At 36.2% G+C, this 19777-nt stretch overlaps 1 protein-coding gene across 1 annotated transcript in view; it reads left to right on the forward strand.

The window, feature by feature from the left end:
* LOC120532886 (SMC5-SMC6 complex localization factor protein 1-like) overlaps nt 1–19448 on the forward strand; it is a 50319-nt gene extending 30871 nt beyond the window's left edge. Inside the window, exon 4 of the mRNA XM_039759353.1 lies at nt 18163–19448. Within this exon, the coding sequence (XP_039615287.1) occupies nt 18163–18608 (446 nt within the window). The 3' untranslated portion in view covers nt 18609–19448. The remainder of the gene's footprint in view (nt 1–18162) is intronic.
* Nucleotides 19449–19777: the final 329 nt, after the last annotated feature.

Raw genomic sequence — 19777 nt, forward strand, 5'->3', positions numbered from 1 at the left:
AGCCCAAAGGACAGACATGACAAAATTAGATATTTATGGCATGTTTATTTAGTGTGTACAGTATATTCACAGAAAAAAAGCACAAGTAACTACTCCTATTCATGGTACTCTAAACAAGAAAATGTACCAAAGCACTTTCATATCTTGGTAAACTGACATCCTGTCCAAAGAACATTCCTGATTTGAAGCAGTGTGCTGGTGCTTGCTGGGTAGCTCTAAAATATAAACATATATAATTTACATTTAAAATAATAATCTTCATAACTAAACATGAGTTGGGGATGGGGTCTTTTCTTCCAACTTGTTTCCTTTGGTTACATCAGCATTGCAATCCATCCAGCGCTTTTTCCCTGTCTTGCTCTGTTGTCTGCTAATTTCTTAAAGCAGTCATAACTTTACATCTGAGTCAAGTCTAATAAGGAATGGGGATCACAGTTAAATATCACTTCTTTCTCTTATAAAGTGTCATTGCCTAATTTCATATGTGAATGATTAAGTGGTATTGCATGTGTAATTTTAGGTACATATGAACATGACAATCGCACTTTGAGGCTTAGAGCCCCTTTGCCTTTCACACAATCAGATTGGATACCACTTGACCCAGCTAAATTAAAAAAAAATCCTTTTGATTGGGTACATCAAATCGACCACATACAGGGATGGTAAGAAATTAATGCCCTGTGCTACTTATAATCAAGTACCCTAATCTTACACCACATGTGGGCAGCCCTTTCAATGCAATTGCTCTTAAGGCATTATTCAGACGCTAGAGCATATTTACTTTGATAATAGTTATTACATGTTAATTAAACATTCCAAAGTGAATGTTAGTAACAAATATTTGCTGTACTAAAGACAATAGACATGTGATTTGAGAATCTAAGTAGCGGTGTGCTACTGGACAGTAAATACACAACATCATGCAACAAAATTAAATTCACCCAATACATCTATTGTCTAAATTAAATTGTGGCACATTGCTCTGTTCCCTCAAAAGAGTTTGGGATTTGCCTAGATGAAATCTGTGTTTTCTGTAGTATGAAAGTGTCATATTTTTATGTACTATTGAAGTTATCAGATAAGCATTCCGCTCGCACACTGCGTTTAGTAAACAAGCCAAATTATTGCAAATGCAGTAGTATACAACCGGAGCTCTTGTCAAACCTTCATGATGATTTTTTTCCAAAGAAAAAAATTGTTTCTGCCTAGTAAAAAAAGTCTTCAACACTACCATGGGGCAGTTATTGTTATTTATGTTCAGCTTGAAAGTTTGATCTTTGAAATGCAGTGAAACTAATTAGAGATTGTGGATTAGTGTGAAAACACCTTTAGATAATGGCTTTTGCTGTTTAGGGCTATTATCTGACCTACACCGAGTGCCTCTCGCCTATATGCTGCTAGCCCAAATTGGATTAAGCAGATTTGAGATTGCATATGTATTTAATAACTTCTGTTATAGCAATGTGCAAAAATGTAATGGATATTGAATGATGTGAAACTATGTTTAAAGCAGTGTTTGTGTTGTTATTACATTTAAAAATCTTAATATACCACAAATGTTGCAATGATCAGAGTAGAACAAGATGGCCAGATCTCTAACAGGTATTCAAATACTACAAGAGCTGCTCAAAAAATATTCTCAGTCAATTGAACTGTATGTGTTTGAGAAAGTGAAAACTTCATACTCTATTTTGCTACCCTGTTGTCCTCTTCTCAATTAGATTGTAGCAAATTGATTTGTTTCATGTTTGCAAAAAGTTGGGCATAGCTGAATTCTTATGACATTGTACCCTTTCTAAAAACCTTATTTACCAATAAATATAGAATTAATGATTTCTGCTTGGGAATATTTTAAGAACCCTTAACTTTTGTCCAAACACTATTTAAAAAGAGAACAAGCACAGAGCAGAGTATGAGATATTGTGATGTACTGTTACGTTAAAAATTCTGCCCTATACATTACCCCTTCCCTACTTTTCTGCCATTTCCCAGGTCTCCGCACATCATTGTATGCTATTTCTGTGGAATGCTAGGTGTGCTTTAAAACAGATTGAGTCAAATTCTGCAAAATCTGCATTTACAATGCGTGTTACACCTTTGTGCTCATACACCCCACCATATATAGAACAATGCTATTTCTGTCACCCTTATAAAATACTGTTTTGCACACTTCCAGCCAGCTCAACAGAAGAAGAGAATACCCTCTTTTGGCTGTCCAGTCTTCACTTAGCTCTGCTGATGGGTCATTAGAAGTTTCTTTGCGCATCCTTCAATATGTTTTTCCATAGCAGGGGCCTGCCTGGGATCAAACACTCCACTCTGACCAGCTTATATACCTCCTTTGCAGGATGGACATCCCAGTGCTTTGAAAACTTGGCAAAGGCCAGGTGGAATACATCATCTGGATGGTCAAGCACTTCTTTCTTCTTTCACATGCCCATCTGATTCAACAGCTCCTCAGTTTTGGCACCAAAGCCATTGTTTTTTACAATTCCATTCATCTGGTAGGAGCCCAGATCGTTCATGATGTTGCATGCTGAGACTGCAGTAGGACAGTGAGTGCCCCCTAGAATTATATAAGCTTTGACTAGTTTGGGATATCCCTCTGAGATGAAGGTTAACCTGACTTTTAGGATCTCCAGTTTTTCCTCAGTTTAACTCCGCTCTACGATTTTGTTATAGCTTTAGCTGATATGTTCTCAGCCAGCTACTTGTCTATTAGAGATAAATATGTTCAGCGTGGTACCATACTAATTCGAACCAGCTATTCCACCTGATGTTTCTTGCCCTTTAGGGGAAGCATTGGTCAGTAAATTCTCTTTCAGAGAAAAGAGTTTTCCCATCTCCTTTTCCTGGCACATCACTAGTAATATTGTCTCAGTGAAGTATTTATAGTGCTGCCAGGTTTCTCCCATCAAAAGTGACACAAGTATGTTAAATGCATTAGGCATAACCCCTTTTAAAACTTCCTGGTATGCTTTCAGACAATATGATGCATTGGCTGTAACCACTGCTAAAATGTCATTAAGATTCAGCTGGTTGTTGTGAAGGGACTGAAATACTGCCTATGAAAAGTTGGAAAAGTTGCAGCTCTCAATAAAGATAATATCTACCAAAAAGTCTGCAGTAACTGTAATTGTAATAATGTAAATTATTTCTAATGATTCTTAAAGTTTAAATGTATACAGATTGCAAATGTACATCATTACTTCTATGGCTTAAAAAGCTAGACATCTGTAGCTTCATCTACTGCATATCTTAAAATAATTAATTACAAAGCAAAACTAATCTGGAAGATACTAAATCTGGGAATTTAAAAAAAAAAAAAAAAAAGACCTACTTTTAATGGCTTGTTCCATCTGATGAAAAGCCTGCTCTTCCGCCCAGGTTTGTAGGTGCTGAATTTATAGCAGAATAGTCAAATGTGGACCTTGCGTGCCTCTTCTCCACGAGGCAGAATGTTTATTAAATCCAGAAGCGTTAATTTTCAAAAGGGAAACTGTTAACATCCAATGCCATTCACTAATATTTTTTTACGAAAAAGACTGTTAATACCCGTCCATTATCCAACCCGCTATATCCTAACTACAGGGTCACGGGGGTCTGCTGAAGCCAATCCCAGCCAACACAGGGCGCAAGGCAACAAAAAAACCCTGGGAAGGGCAGTTAAATATAATTTAATCGGCTCAATGACCTACGCTAAATACATGGTGTACAATTAGAAGTGTCTACATAAAAGAATTGCCATACACCCAAATTTTTCCTTACCTATCTCTATGTTGAGAACGCTGTGGACTCGGCTCATTGGTTTCATCAACTACAACATACATTTTCTTACTATGAATCTTTTGAAGAACAGCATTCATATGATGTTCAAAGATACGGGGCAAATGAGTTTGACTGAAACTGCTGTCATTTTCTGTCAGCATTTACAATGCTTAATAAAGATAAGATGCATTTTCATCATTTTTTGAGCAGTATGTCTGGCTCTGTGCACATGATCCTAAACCCTCCACATACTGGCATCTTGGCATCTGACAATTTTGTTGTTTCCTCTATTGTTAGCTGAAGGGGGACACTCATTGATCTTAATTTCTCCTTGTCCTTGAGGTAGGTTTTAGATTTGATGTGATTATTGCAAGCATCCTTTCATGTCCAATCTATGGTATGCTGGCAAATCTTTCAGAAAAGTTGTTGTCCATATTCATAAAAGTCCCTGTAATACTGTTGTGCCCTCAATTTTACAGATAACCTAGTTTTTTTTTTTGTTTTTTTTTTTGAGTGTATTCGTATTACTTGAGCTCCGGATTCCTTTTTCTGGTGAAAAGGACACACAAACACTGAAACGGCAGAAAAAGATCTTTGCCATTTGTACCATCATGGCAAGCTGAAGCACACTAGAAATTACCATGAGATACCAAGTAGCTGGCATGACTTGTTTAGCTAAAATCTGTTGAGCATTTTTTCCATTGGTCATAGCATAAATGAAAATTATTTGCTCTTTTTTTTTATCAGTATTGAAAACATTAAATTCTGTTTGTAGTGAATACTTTTTATACGTGTGTGTGTGTATTTGTGTGATTAAGTGAATACAGTGGAACCTCGGTTTGCGAGCATAATGCGTTCCGGAAACATGCTCGCAATCCAAAGCACTCGTATATCAAAGCGAATTTCCCCATAAGAAATAATGGAAACTCAGATGATTTGTTCCACAACCCAAAACTATTCATGTAAAAATGAGTAATACAAAATATAAAGTAAAATACATTAAAAAAAAAAACACTTTTTTGAGGGATGAGTAGGGGTGTAATGAAGGGGTAAACATAAATGAAACGCCTAATCAAGGGGTACAGGAGAGAGAAAAGGTTGGGAACCACTGCTCTGATGCATTTTAAGAGACAAGGTTACTACATGAATTAAAATTTATTTATTCATTCTTATGGTTTAGTTACTGGTACATAATAATATCTACACTATTGATACCATACCACTAAACAAAAAAAGTTTAATAAGTGGTACAATGTTTTCATTAAATTTAATGAAATTATTTGTTTTTAAAGCTATAGCATTCCTTTAAGTATATGTATGAAATTTTTTCATTCTGTTGTTAAATGATGTCATTCAGCATTTAAGACATTCAGCTGGACATTAAGGTTACAATGGGTACTTTATGACCCAGGTACCTAATGTTTTGTAGACACCAAGATTTTGGGTCTTTCTTGATTGTCCTGTATGTAGCATAAACCTAGAATGTATGATTTTACAAAGGTGTACTGGAGACTTGTATAACTTTAACAGGAGAACACTGTCTAATGGAGACTAAAGGGTAGTATTTTTAACCTTAGTTATGCTTAGTTTGTGTCTTAGTGTTAATTAAATGTAATATTATAAAATAACATTGAAAATATTCATAAAGATGTACTAATTACAAATCAGGATTAATTTATGATACGGTTTTACTCCTTCTGGATTATTAGTAAATGTATCACAAGTAACATTATTCAGTAGGTCAATAAAGTGGCTGGTTCATCCAGTATTATAGTTGCATCATTCAGAAAAGTCAACAAGGCCAATTCCATTGCTTAGTTAAATGCTGTTTTTGTAATAATGAGTGTATATTAAGATTTGTAAAATTAACAGTTCCCAAAACATTTAAACAATGTGTAGTTGTATGTGACATGATTTTTTGTTTTGAGTAAATAAGTGGTAGCATAACATGGAGGATTCAAAATGTATTTAGTTTTTTGTATAAAATCTTTTTTTTTTTTTTTTTTTGCTTCAGTCAGACATCTTTTTCTTGCTGATCTCCATCTATATTTAGAAACTCTGTTAGAGGTTCGAATTGCATCATGTTTTGCATCTTAAAAATAATTTTCCATTTAACTGAATGCTTGTGTTTTAATGCATTTCTTAGATAAGCCTGAGCCAGACCTAATAAACACTCCATGATATAATTTTCTGAAGAATTATGCTTTGTATTCATGCATACTCTTATCTGTTTGGGAGTTTTGGCAGATAATGCTTAATATCCAAAAGGCTAAAGCTTGTCCTTGTAAGTACCTAACTCTTAAAAAGTGCTGAAGCAGTCTGACTAGTGAGTGGAATCTTAAATTAATTTGCCTTTCACTTTGTACTGCCAGGAAAGAAAATGTTGGCATATGTTTAAGGCTGACATCCCAATTTCTGATGCATTTGCATATATACTGTTCATGAAATTAAAGTGTAAGACTTTGCCAATTTCAAACTGTTATGTAATTATCTTCATTAAGATGCCCCTGCAAACAAGTTATTTTACACCTCACCATGCTACTTGAAACAATCTGTCAACCTTTTGATATCTTTAGCATATATAATATATATTTTGTGTTTGGTTTCTTGTTTTCTATTACTCAGTATCTAAAATGCATTTACTATATTTGAGAAGGTTTTAATAAAATTGACTTTCTAATGCATTTTATTTGCAGTCTTCTCCTGCCACCTAAAGGTTAGTTCAGTTTTACTGCATTTCGGCTGTGTAAGTGACATAAATTCATGTGCTCATTCGGCAAGAGCTCCGGCACTGTATAATTACTAGGTTCACATTTAATCCCCCAGGTGTTTTATTTATCTACAGAGCAGTATATCTGACACATCACGCCAATACCTGGACTTACTTCAATCGGTCTCAGTGATGTGAGAGCCAATATCATATCAAGCCCAGCTTCTCAAAGGGAAATGGCAGTGCACTGACAGATGTGTATTTTACGGGCCATTGTGAAGAATAGTCAGTGGCTGATTCTATTGTCCTAGGGGAGGAGATCTACCAGCGCCTGCATTCATCAAGGTCTGCTGGCAACTGTACAGGCTGCACACAGACTCATTTTTGCCTTTGTCACATTCTGGGTTTCAGCTTGTCAAACTGTTTGACACTGCCGCGGTAGGGACAGCATCAGCTGCTCATTGAAGAGTTTAGGCTTGATGTTTTTGATTTGGATGCTGGCCTCTTTTGCATTGGAAAACTTTGCCTATCAAGTCATTTACAACGTTTATTCTTGAGCTCTTTGATATTTAACAGCAGTCCCCTGCTGTTAGTAAACAACTAGTCATACCAGTGTACAAAAATTTACTGCTGCCTTGATTAATACTTTTGCTTTTATTCTTAGTTTTTTTTAGAGGTAAACCTCCTCCTTTTACTACATACATTTTGTATGCTATTTAAACAGATTTTATTATTTGCTGATTCGGTGACTACTTTGCATTTTTGATTGCATTATCATATACTGTATGTGTATGCTATACACTAAAACCTGGTGATGTGTGAATATTAGCAGGTATCACCACATGGTGACAGACTATCAAAATTATTGAGAAAATACTGACATTTCAAATCATACTATAATCTAATATTGTCAAACTTGTTTAGTTCCATTCAGGATCATGGGAAGGTGGAGTCCATCCCAGTAGCACCATGGCACAGTTCAGGAATCATTCCTGAAGAGGCCCCATGCTCTCACAGGGCCATTTTAGAATTGCCAGTTCACCTAGCATGAATGCCTATAGTGATGTGTGAGGAAAACCCACACAAACAAGGAGAACATGCCAACTCCACATGCACAATTACAATGTCTAATATTTGAACTAAGGAAACTGAATCTGTGAGGTGAGCGTGCTAAACTCTATGCTACTCTCAAATCAAAGTTTATAAATGGAGTGTAATTATTTTTATCTCTTAGAATATAGGCTATCACAATAAGACATAGGAAACATTAAAGTTTTGGGGTAGCCACCTGTATAATACCCCTGGCTGCAAAATGGGTATTTTTTCCAAAACAGAACTGACTTAGGTTGAGTAAAATGGCGGTTTTAAAGGTCGTGACAGGAAATGACATCATCTGGACTGGAACTGGAAGTGATGTTGTTGGGGACCAGAAGTGATGTCATCCAGAGCGCCGGACCCAAATGTGATGTTTCCGGAACCAGAAGTGACTTCATCAGTGGCGTCGGTACCAGAAGTGACATCAGCAAATGCGCCCACACCTAGTGGGATTTCCCGAAGATAGTCTGCAGAGGACAGAGAGAGTTAGTATAGCTCTCTTCCCCCCCTTGTCTGGCATGGTATTACTATTATTTAAGCCCTCTAGCTGCCTCCCATGCATACATGTGTGACAAGGTAAAACAGATGATAGACAATTATATTTTATTATTATAATGTGACAGATTTTGTAAGCCAAATATTTTGTAAGTGCCTTCATTTGAAATAAAAAAATGAAAAAAAATGAAATAAAATCCAAAGGAAAACTAAACACCATACTTAAGTAGTTTTATCTCATTTCCGCAGTAGGAAAAGGTTCAATCTCTTTTTAAGCAATATGTATTTCAGGACATTCTTTTATAGATCTGTACCAGTATACACCACTGTTCTTTCAAAAATGTTTTTTGTTCAATGTTTATAGTCCAGAATTGCTTTTTATCCTAAAATCAAGACAGCACTTCATTGGGGACTGTTGCTCTGTGTGCCAGAGTGATTTAACTCTTATTCAGTAATGTTAGGCTGACAAAAAATTATGTGACATAGACAGAAAGCATATCATGCTTAGCAACTATAGTTGCTAGATCTTGTTGCCTTCAGGATGTCAGATTATAGTACTCCGAATCACAAAGGTCTCTGCCCACCTTATTCCATGTTGTTGTGGCACAACAAACACAAGACATCAGACAGATAATCCTATGTTCTTTTTTTCTAAATCCAACACACCTATTTTCTTCTTTGCTTGTGGCTGCAATGTATGTACTGTACGTCTAGCTGAATTTACATTTATTGTCAGCTCTTGCATACCTAAAAGCCCACCCTTACAATATAAGACAAAACATTTTGCATTGTTGAGTTGCAGACCAGTTTTACTGGGTCACTTTAACAAAAAAGGAAGAACAACAGGAAATGGGGAGGTGCAACACAGTTAAATGTGCTGTAGGTTGAAATCACTGGTGAATCTTTATTCACGTGCTAGGCCAGTACACTCATTGTTTTGGCCATGAAAGACGTTTTATGCAGCACTGAGCATTCCTGACCCAGTAGACTCAATACTATTGCTCAGCATCCACACTCAACCCCACCCCCTCACTGTTAAGGCCACGAGGGACACCTTTTTCTTGTTTGTCACTTCCCAACCCGAGTGACTTCTCTATACAGTCTGTCTCCCATTTTAGTGTCAAGGCCCTGAAGCACTCCATTCCTTCCCTCAATCTCTTTTGCACTCATATATGCTGCTCCCATTTGCTGTGCTGTTATTGCAATCAAGCAAATTCTTCTTTTCACACTCAATAGCTTTCCAGGACTCTCTGACACATTTCTTCTCATTCTGTGCATATAATGCTCCTTCCACTTTTTTCCACCAGCCCTTCCTCTTCTCTGCCCGTATAGGTCATTGAAATGCTTTCTGCTCTCCCCACACAAAAGTGCCTACTGTGGAAGCCCAGTCATTTAGTGTGTCTGCACTCAGACAATTTAAAACTGACTGTAATAAACATTTTTCCTTCTGTAATTCTTCCAGTCATAGATTTTGTCAATTTAATTTACAGTATTTAAACTGCAATATTTTTTTGCCATTGCCTATTGAATCTTTTTACTCTGGTGGACTACTATAGGCCAAATATTCTATACACTTGCACGTTACTTGAGCCTATTTGCAAGTTCCAGGGAGTTCCTACTTTTTCAATCTAAGGAATGGATTTTGAGCACATGATACACTTTAATTGAATAAATGTCAAGGGCTTAACATTGACATTTATTTTGCAAAGTAATAAAATAATCATCTGAAGAAGAACATTGTTAACTTTTGTAAGACAAACCAGAGTTGAGCATATCCTTAATTTTGTAAGAATGTTACATGAATCTTTCTGTCGTTTTAACCCTACTATTATCCTAGCATTTCCACCCATCTGTTATCTTGTGGTCGGTGCCGACCGTGTCCTAAATCAGCCTCCCTCAACCCTCAAACATTTTTTATCATCCAGTTTGTTTCCTTACCTCTTGGTTACCTTGTTAGGCTTCCTTATCCATGAAAAGATTTTAAAATTTGGTTTTAAAATTTTTGGTGTGGCCCTCTGAAGATGAGACGTGTGATGTCAATAAAACGCCCAGTCCAAAAAATTGGTAAAATAAACCTCAGGAGAATTATACAAATAAATCAAAGGTTTATATGTTACCTGACTATTACTGAGGGGTATTAGAACACAACTGTAAAAAAAAAAATTCAATTTTTATTTTAATAATATTACTATCAATATCAATATTATTAATATTAGTAACATCTGTGGTGTTAGGGTCGGTTTGACCCATATATATTTACTTCAAGAAGAAGGCAAAAAATGTATTTTTTTTCCAAAAGTTGAACTTTAATTCAATTACAAAGACAAAGCCAAACAAGTAAGACAAAATAAAATACAAAATAAATTACAAAATGTAGATCAAACAAACAATCAAACCAATAGAATTAGTAGTACGGTGGTAGGGTGGTAGCTCTCCAGGAGCAGGATTGCTACTGTATGTTTACACTATGTGCAAGTAGGACAGTAAGTGACATTTTAGTGTGCTCTTTGCAAATATATTTCTTGCATTTGGCACACATGGAATTGGTTTTCTGTCCTTGCTGCTTGGGCAGACCTGACAGCGCTTTCTTTTGGAATCCGCAGCCTCTCTGGGTCTGGGTCTGTGGCTGTGGCAGGGCTGGCTAAAGGGAAGGATGCTGGTGCTGAAGCTCTTCGTCTTCCTGCTGACCACTCCTGGATTGAACATCAAAGGCAGGCGCTGCACCCATCTCTCCCAGACATCCCTTATGGGAGCAAGCTTGTCACATCTTGCTCTCATGTCTCGGTTGTCAAACCTGAGGACTCTCGAGATCATGTGGAAGCTCTTCAGTGACATCGTGGCCCGAAAAATATTTCTGCCTGTTGCTGTGTCCCAGACTGGCTGTGGCCTCATTGCTGGATCGGTATACTCCAGCAAGAAGAAGAATTCCAATATAAGCATCCAGGAATTCTTCATCAAAGTCAATCCATGTGTCTCCGTAGACTTTTTGTCCTTCTAGGTTTGTCATGTCAAGTATTATTTTTTCAGCGATGATGGCATGAACTGTTCAAAACTTGTTTTGATGTCACTTATCCTTGTTATGGCAAACCTTGTGAACCCAGGATCATTCTGATGATATTTTCAGCAGCTGCCCTGCCAGTTGTCCTCGAGTCTCGTCAGGTGGTACTAACCTCCAGGAGATGCTGCCATTCTTGGACTGTAGTACTTCAGCTGGTGGGGAAACTGCTTCAGAGGTGATCTCCTCCTCAGACTCTGTGTCTGTGTCTTCTGACTGACACTCCACAATGTCTTCCTCCTCTGAGTCCACCTCATCAGTGTCGCTGTGCCACTCTGTAACTTGTCCTTCAGCTAGGATATGATCCAGATCTTGGAGTGCTGTGAATCTGGCCATTTTTACCTCTGCAAATTAGATGCTTTCTCTCCAGTCACAATCACCAAACTGAACAATCTGGGTCTGTTTTGTCTGGGCTGTCTCTGTTTTTTACTCGGGGAGGTGTGAAGAGATAAGCCCTGACTACAGCTCGGGGATGGGAGAGGCCTGCTACCTGTGGTGTGAAAAACTATTTGCCCCTTCCTGATTTCTTATTCTTTTGCATGTTTGTCACACAAAATGTTTCTGATCATCAAACACATTTAACCATTAGTCAAATATAACACAAGTAAACACAAAATGCAGTTTTTAAATGATGGTTTTATTATTTAGGAGAAAAAATCCAAACCTACATGGCCCTGTGTGAAAAAGTAATTGCCCCTGAACCTAATAACTGGTTGGGCCACCCTTAGCAGCAATAACTGCAATCAAGCGCTTGCGATAACTTGCAATGAGTCTTTACAGCCTGGAGGAATTTTGGCCCACTCATCTTTGCAGAATTGTTGTAATTCAGCTTTATTTGAGGGTTTTCTAGCATGAACCGCCTTTTTAAGGTCATGCCATAGCATCTCAATTGATTCAGGTCAGGACTTTGACTAGGCCACTCCAAAGTCTTCATTTTGTTTTTCTTCAGCCATTCAGAGGTGGATTTGCTGGTGTGTTTTGGGTCATTGTCCTGTTGCAGCACCCAAGATCGCTTCAGCTTGAGTTGACGAACAGATGGCCGGACATTCTCCTTCAGGATTTTTGGTAGACAGTAGAATTCATGGTTCCATCTATCACAGCAAGCCTTCCAGGTCCTGAAGCAGCAAAACAACCCCAGACCATCACACTACCACCACCATATTTTACTGTTGGTATGATGTTCTTTTTCTGAAATGCTGTGTTCCTTTTACGCCAGATGTAACGGGACATTTGCCTTCCAAAAGTTCAACTTTTGTCTCATCAGTCCACAAGGTATTTTCCCAAAAGTCTTGGCAATCATTGAGATGTTTCTTAGCAAAATTGAGACGAGCCCTAATGTTCTTTTGCTTAACAGTGGTTTGCCTTGAAATCTGCCATGCAGGCCGCTTTTGCCCAGTCTCTTTCTTATGGTGGAGTCGTGAACACTGACCTTAATTGAGGCAAGTGAGGCCTGCAGTTCTTTAGACGTTGTCCTGGGGTCTTTGTGACCTCTCGGATGAGTCGCCTCTGCGCCTTGGGGTAATTTTGGTCGGCCGCCACTCCTGGGAAGGTTCACCACTGTTCCATGTTTTTGCCATTTGTGGATAATGGCTCTCACTGTGGTTCGCTGGAGTCCCAAAGCTTTAGAAATGGCTTTATAACCTTTACCAGACTGATAGATCTCAATTACTTCTGTTCTCATTTGTTCCTGAATTTCTTTGGATCTTGGCATGATGTCTAGCTTTTGAGGTGCTTTTGGTCTACTTCTCTGTGTCAGGCAGCTCCTATTTAAGTGATTTCTTGATTGAAACAGGTGTGGCAGTAATCAGGCCTGGGGTGGCTACAGAAATTGAACTCAGGTGTGATACACCACAGTTAGGTTATTTTTAACAAGGGGCAATTACTTTTTCACACAGGGCCATGTAGGTTTGGATTTTTTCTCCCTAAATAATAAAACCATCATTTAAAACTGCATTTTGTGTTTACTTGTGTTATATTTGACTAATGGTTAAATGTGTTTGATGATCAGAAACATTTTGTGTGACAAACATGCAAAAGAATAAGAAATCAGGAAGGGGCAAATAGTTTTTACACCACTGTATCAGTAATAAAAATCAAATGAACTAATAACAAAAACAAAGACATTACAGATTTGTTTAACAGGAAGAGCACAATTTAGTTAATAAAACTAAACAATTTTATTTCTTCAAAGACAATCAAGGAAATGTGTGGTTTTATTTAATTCTGTACTCTCAAGTTGGTTTCCTGTCTTGTGCACAGCAGTTTCAGCATAAGTTCTAGCTACCATGACACTGGATTAGATTAAGACTGGCCCAACATTGGTAGATGCACGAATGCTTAGTTTTGATCTTCATACTTCAATCTACTATGTGTGCATTGTACAATAGTATAATAATATTTTACTGTGGTTTGATTACTGCACCTGATTTTAGGTTTGTGTGAAGTATAGGGTTTACATTTGCTGTTTCTGTTTCTTTTTTTGATTTCAGGGGCTTTGGTTTCATCATACATTCCATAAGACAAAATGTTTCACTTAAAATTAACTATTAACTGGCATGGATCATGATTCAAAATAAACAACTTCTGAATACAGATAAATTGAACATTTTTTTGTAAGTTTAATCACCATGAAAAAATAAGTTTCATTTGCATGTGGCTCTGTGATTTTTTTTTTTTTCCCCTAATAATTCACTTGTTCTGATTTGAAGAAACAAACACACACACTGAAAGTGGAGCTGACCTGTTAAATGAGTGTAATACAATCAATTAGCATTCTTTTGTATGTATTTACTTCCAAATACATTATGTCCAGCTGTGTCATCTATGAACATTTTTCTGAAGTATAAATATTTTAAGTTGGAATATATTAACAGTTAAATCAGGAATAGATCAATTCTACAGGAAACTCTTTTCAAATAGCGTAACAACCAAAAAATAAATTTAATAACAAAAATACAGTGCATAACCTAAACCAAACTTTGTCCTCTGGTGGTGTTGAGTATGATCTAATTTATCCAGTTGATGCAGTTGATCCATTTATCCATCAATCTTCCATGCTTCTTGCCCAATTTGTGGCCATGAGAAATATGTTGCCTTTCCCAACAGAAACAAATCAAGATCTTATTGTCATGTGCAAGAACACTGCAATGTGGCCAGTTAATCTGACAGTAAGTTTTGATAGTTTGAATCCCCTGAGAAGGAACAAGAAACTGTTCAGGAAAAACACTGAAGTACTTTACATGGTATCCCAGCCGGCATTTAAAGCAGTGGTCTAAGGCAGTACTGCTGTAAGGCAGTAACACAAAACTCTCAGTAGCTCCCATAAAATGGTTTCATCACTAGATTGTGTATTTTTGGAATTATCATGCTGCTGTTTAACTGTCGATTGGTAGCTTCTTTTATATACAGTAAAGTGACTTTTTTTCATCAAGCATAGATCTGAAAACACCCCATGGCTATTTCGCTCAAGTTCAAATTAAAATTGCTAAATCATTTGCTATGTACAATTGTGTTTTTAAGAACTGTTAAATGTATACATTAAAGTTTTGTTTTACTAGCAATTCATTAAATCTCTGACACTGGCCACACAATCAAATGAGTTGTTCAGTGTGTCTTACAAATTAGCTGGTGATCTCTGCTCCAAATACTGTTATCTTCTTCTGTCTTCCCCCAGCAGATCATGTCACAACTGAGGACTAGTGACTATGGAGGCCTCTGCATTAGGGTGAATTCGTTGTCATGTTCCAGGAATAATTTCAGGGTATTCCTCTTCTTATGCGTTCTAATGCTGCAAATGTAATTGGTGTAATGCTGGTGTAAAGGGATCCATGAAATCGGCAGTGTTGTTTAAGTATCCTGTGGCCTGCTGGAATTGCTTTACTTTTATCAAGAGTTCCATTGTTTATCATTAAAACAGATTCCACACTGTTACGCCTCTTCTATGATCCTGCCTTTGCAACATCTGTCAAAATGATTTTTGAACTCATAGGGTATAGTCTTATCCTGTCAACAAGCATAAGGAGAAATCAACATTTTTCAGACCAGACTATATTTGATTTGTTCCTTGTTTTTGTTTTCTTATGCTTTTGGTAACAGTAACTTATTGATTTTGTTTTCCCCTGGCAAGATAAAAAACTCATGGCGTCCTTGTTTTGTCATAAGTTATTTACAAGTCTTGCATACTAATATGCTTTTTTTTGCTCCACTGTTGTTCTCAGCACATTGTATCCAAATCTATTTGTCCCATTCATTAGTAGTCTCTTCAAACCACAGGGCCATCATTGGCTAAATGCTTTGGGGCTTTAATTTCTTAGTGGGATTACTGATATCTTGCCTATTTATTTAAAAATTCTACATGGTTTTACCTAATAAAGCAGTAAACTCCTGCTGCTCTTCCAAAGAAAGGTTTTCATTATTTCCACTTTTATCCCATTACGCCATTAATTCAGAAACGAAAAAACATGGTTTTTACTTGCCTTGAGAGCATGATGATGTGACCAATCAGCTGGGAGCAGTAAACATTTTAACATTTAGAGTCATGCATTTCAATTGGGAAGATAGTAGACAGAATAGGGAGGTTAATGGCATTTTATTGTTGTACCATACATGGCCTCAATATAGGAGCAGAGGCTTCATATTCATTCTCTCATGTAATGATCATAGCTCCAGTTGTTCCATCCAGTCATTCCATGTTGTTTGTAGCCAGAACCATAAAACATTTTTAATCTCTCGTTTTTGTGAGGAATGAATATAACAATGTTTCTATTACAATGGAGATTAGTGGGAACCAGTGGAGGTAAGTGCTGAAAAAAATCACACATTATTAAAATGTCTATGAAAAACTCTCAGGTTGTTTCTGTGGTGTGTATAAAATGTGATAAAGCATAATATATAGTCTACATGTCACTTATTAGGTTGTATGCTCACAACATCTCCAAACATGTTTTTTGTTAAAATGTTGTTAAATATGTGCTTTGGGGGAATTAGAGTGAACAAAAAATGAGGTGCATTCAAGCAAATCATCTTTCTTCCTTCATAAATTAATTTTGGGTCCTTTGATATTAAGTAAGGACATCCTATTCTTAATACACCTAGAGCATCTAGAAACCCCCCAGTAGGGTTATGGAAATGTCCATTCTTGTGTCTGTGGAGTGATGTCTCATTGAGAGAAACATTGATTCTTGTCACTTTCCTCTGAATTTCATGAACAGGATTGTTTATACCTACAACAAGTAGTATTGTCAACAGATGCTGTCACTGCTTAAGCGGTCAATTTACTGGCGAACCAGGTGTACCTGATGCAGAATTTGAAATGTCTATTATCTCAAATACTCAAGATAGTTTATAAAATCTCTTTTGCCTCCTTTTTTATATGGTTAAAAAACTTGTTTGTTGGTTCCTTTCCTTATAAGCATAGTTTATATGAATTAATTTCAATACATTGAAGAAAGAGAAACAGTTATGAAATACTATTACTATAATATAAACCAAAACAAAGTAAATGAAACTGGTACAGTTTACTTACTTTGCTAGTAAATGACATGTTGGTGTTATGATTAGTGTAGCTGACTCACAGTTTGCAATCCTGGCTCTATATACTGTGTATACATATATTAGATGTATTATTTTTAATGTTTAGTTGCACTACTTCAGAATGTATATATTTATATTTTACAGCTTCTTGATTTTAGATGCAAACATCTGCAATAACCCTCTGTTATCAAGCAATCAGTACACCCCCCAGTTAAATTTATTCCTCCTCAGAGCTGTAAGAGTTATCAATATTGCTAATTAAATGTAGTACTATCCCATCAAGAAAAACTGTTTAATATTGGTATGAGCAGCATAATTTTTCATTCTGTATGTTTAATAATAATAACAACCAGTTATGCAACAATGTGCAACATATTTAAAGAAATTTCCTTGATTCTTATTTCTTCTTATACTAAATTAATCCTAACCAGGGTAATGGGTTGCCAGTATATATTTCAGCAGTACTGGGTGCAAGGCTGCAAACAGCCAATCACAAGGCCCAGTTTCAGACATACTCTTTAAAAAGGGTTTGTTTGGTCTCCGTTAACCTAACCAGCAGATCTTTGGGGATATAAGAAGAAACCCCATGCATACAGGAGAACATCATATAATCAATGTTCAGGAAAGGGATTTGAACAAGGGATGCTAGACAAAAGAAAGTGTCACAGTGCTTTTTGAAGTTATTTGCAAAAATACTTTTAAAGTAATTTACATTATGTCAATTTTAAATTTAGCTTAAAGTGAATTTTTATACAGTAAATAATACCCATTTTGACTTTGGGTCGCACTTTACTATATTTAACTTTGTAAACATCAACATTTGTACATTAACATTGTTGCTTCGCATTGATTACACTGCCATTTTGGTTATAGGTTGCAGTGCATAGAGTTTGTCACAATAATGTGGGATTCACCCAGGAACATCATTTATAATCACTTTGTATGGGAAAGGTGCTTATTCAGGTGGATTGGCAATTCTAAAGTGATTGGTTGCAAGTGTATGATTGGGTTTGCTTATGTGAACCTAGTTGTATAATGTTTTTATATCTTGAATGTATTCCTGTATTGTGAAACTGCTAAGATAGGTTCCAGCTCCATATTTTGATGAATAGTAGTAGAAAAATTTTTGAATTTTCTTAATAATGATCTGTGGTCAATTCAGACCATTCCATAGGCCAGTGTATAGTTTAGATTCAAAGGCATCACTCTGTAACTATAATTCTGTTATGCCATGAAATGCGCTTTAATGCTTTGGCACAGCTCAGTGTTTCCTATGATATTTCCAGACACTCACATTTAACTTGAACCCAATTAGATAATTTACTCAAATAATGTTCATTAATGTGACTTGACTAGGCAGTGAACCTACCACTAGTTAATTGCGTCAACATACGTTGGTGCTAAAAATGTATATAAGTGGTCCCCTAGGAGATATGAACAACAGTTGTTCAGTTGCATACATGTAATTGCCACTCTTAATAATACCCATTTACTCTTTTTTTTTAAGGAGCTGTGCTGCTGGAGCAGATGGATAAGAATGGAAAAACACCTTTAGATTATGTCCAGAAGTCGGCTGCAGAGGAACTCCTTGCCATTGTCAAAGAACCATCCCAGAGTGAAAAGCCAGTTAACACATTTTTAATAGAAATGGGCTGCAGTTTGCTAAACTCTTTGTTGACCAGCTATTTGGATGTCTACCACCTGTTAGTAGATAGGACCATCTCCTCCCAGGATTCAGTGATTTACCAGCTGAAAGATTTAGTGGCCACACACACATTTGAAAGCATAATCAGCTCCTGGAATGACCCTGAGATGATTCAATATGCCAAGGATTTAGAAACTTTGCTGAAGATATCCATATATTACAAGCAAATATCACCAGTGGTAAAGGCATGCTCGGGGGTGCACAGTATTGCATTTGTGTTGTTGTTGGAATTTTTATCATGTCATTGACTATGCTTCACTATGTTTCAAACATAAAACTAAACTTAGTCTCACAGCATACCTATAATTTCAACCATCTGCTTCTCCAAATCTTTAATTAAAAAAAAATATTTTGTCATCTTTTCTGATTGCAGTCAACCATGTCCTTAAATTATAAGTTATTTACTATGTTTTTTTTTCCTGCATAATTCACTTTTTCCATCTTTTTTCGGTGTAAACAATAATTAGCTTTTTGAATTAAAAGTATTGGCAAGTTTGTTTGGATAAACAAACATGTTGTTGTGCAGGTAAAATTTTAGAAATTCTCTAGGTATTTAACAAAGTTACAGTGTATGGAATTATTAAATGATATATGATGAATTTCATGACAGTATATCATATATGTCAAGTGAAAACTAATCTGAGCTAGTTGCAACTACAGTACATCAGAGAAATAACCTGATTTGATCAGCAAAGTTTTGCTTTTTTTCTTGTTGTTTCCAAAAAGTAGTGAAAGTCATTGTGTATTCAGAAATTCTTCTTAGGGAAAAAAAAGGTATATTTTGTATGAGTGTGCAATTTTGATGTAAGCCATCTTCAAAAGGCAGACACAGCAAAGTGTTTGATCAATTTCTTCTCCAATGGTACACTGACAAAAGCATGAGTTGTGTTGAAAACTTGTAGATAGCACAGTCCTAATACAACTGTCTCTAATTTTAAATTATTTTGGAAATGCTCTGCATTCTTCCATTACAGTGCTTTCAGTATCGGTATATCTTTTCACATCATTGGTGTATTTCACAGTATACATTTATTTTTTTGTATGCTGTGTTTTTAAGTAAAAATTGAATAAAGTAAATGCTTGTGGAACACTCAGTCTATGATTATTTTTTTGGTTGTTGTGACAGCCTCATTAAAATTACAGCTATTAGTGTCTTAGTCTTCTTTTTTTTTTTCTTGTTTTGTGAATGATCGTTGTAAGAACTAGAGACCGCTATTTAGTATTCCTTCTTGTTTTATGTAACATTGTGTTGTGGTAATTGATATTATAAAAAATGTAAAGTTTTAAAGAGATGTTTTCAGCTAAACCTAATATAAATTAACATTTTAATGATCTAAAGAGACAACCAAAACCTATTGTTACACAATTCATTGCATTAAGTCAGTGTTACTTTTTATTTTTGAGTTTCTTATACTGG

The sequence above is a fragment of the Polypterus senegalus genome, chromosome 7, assembly GCF_016835505.1.
Source record: "Polypterus senegalus isolate Bchr_013 chromosome 7, ASM1683550v1, whole genome shotgun sequence".
NCBI lineage: Eukaryota > Metazoa > Chordata > Cladistia > Polypteriformes > Polypteridae > Polypterus > Polypterus senegalus.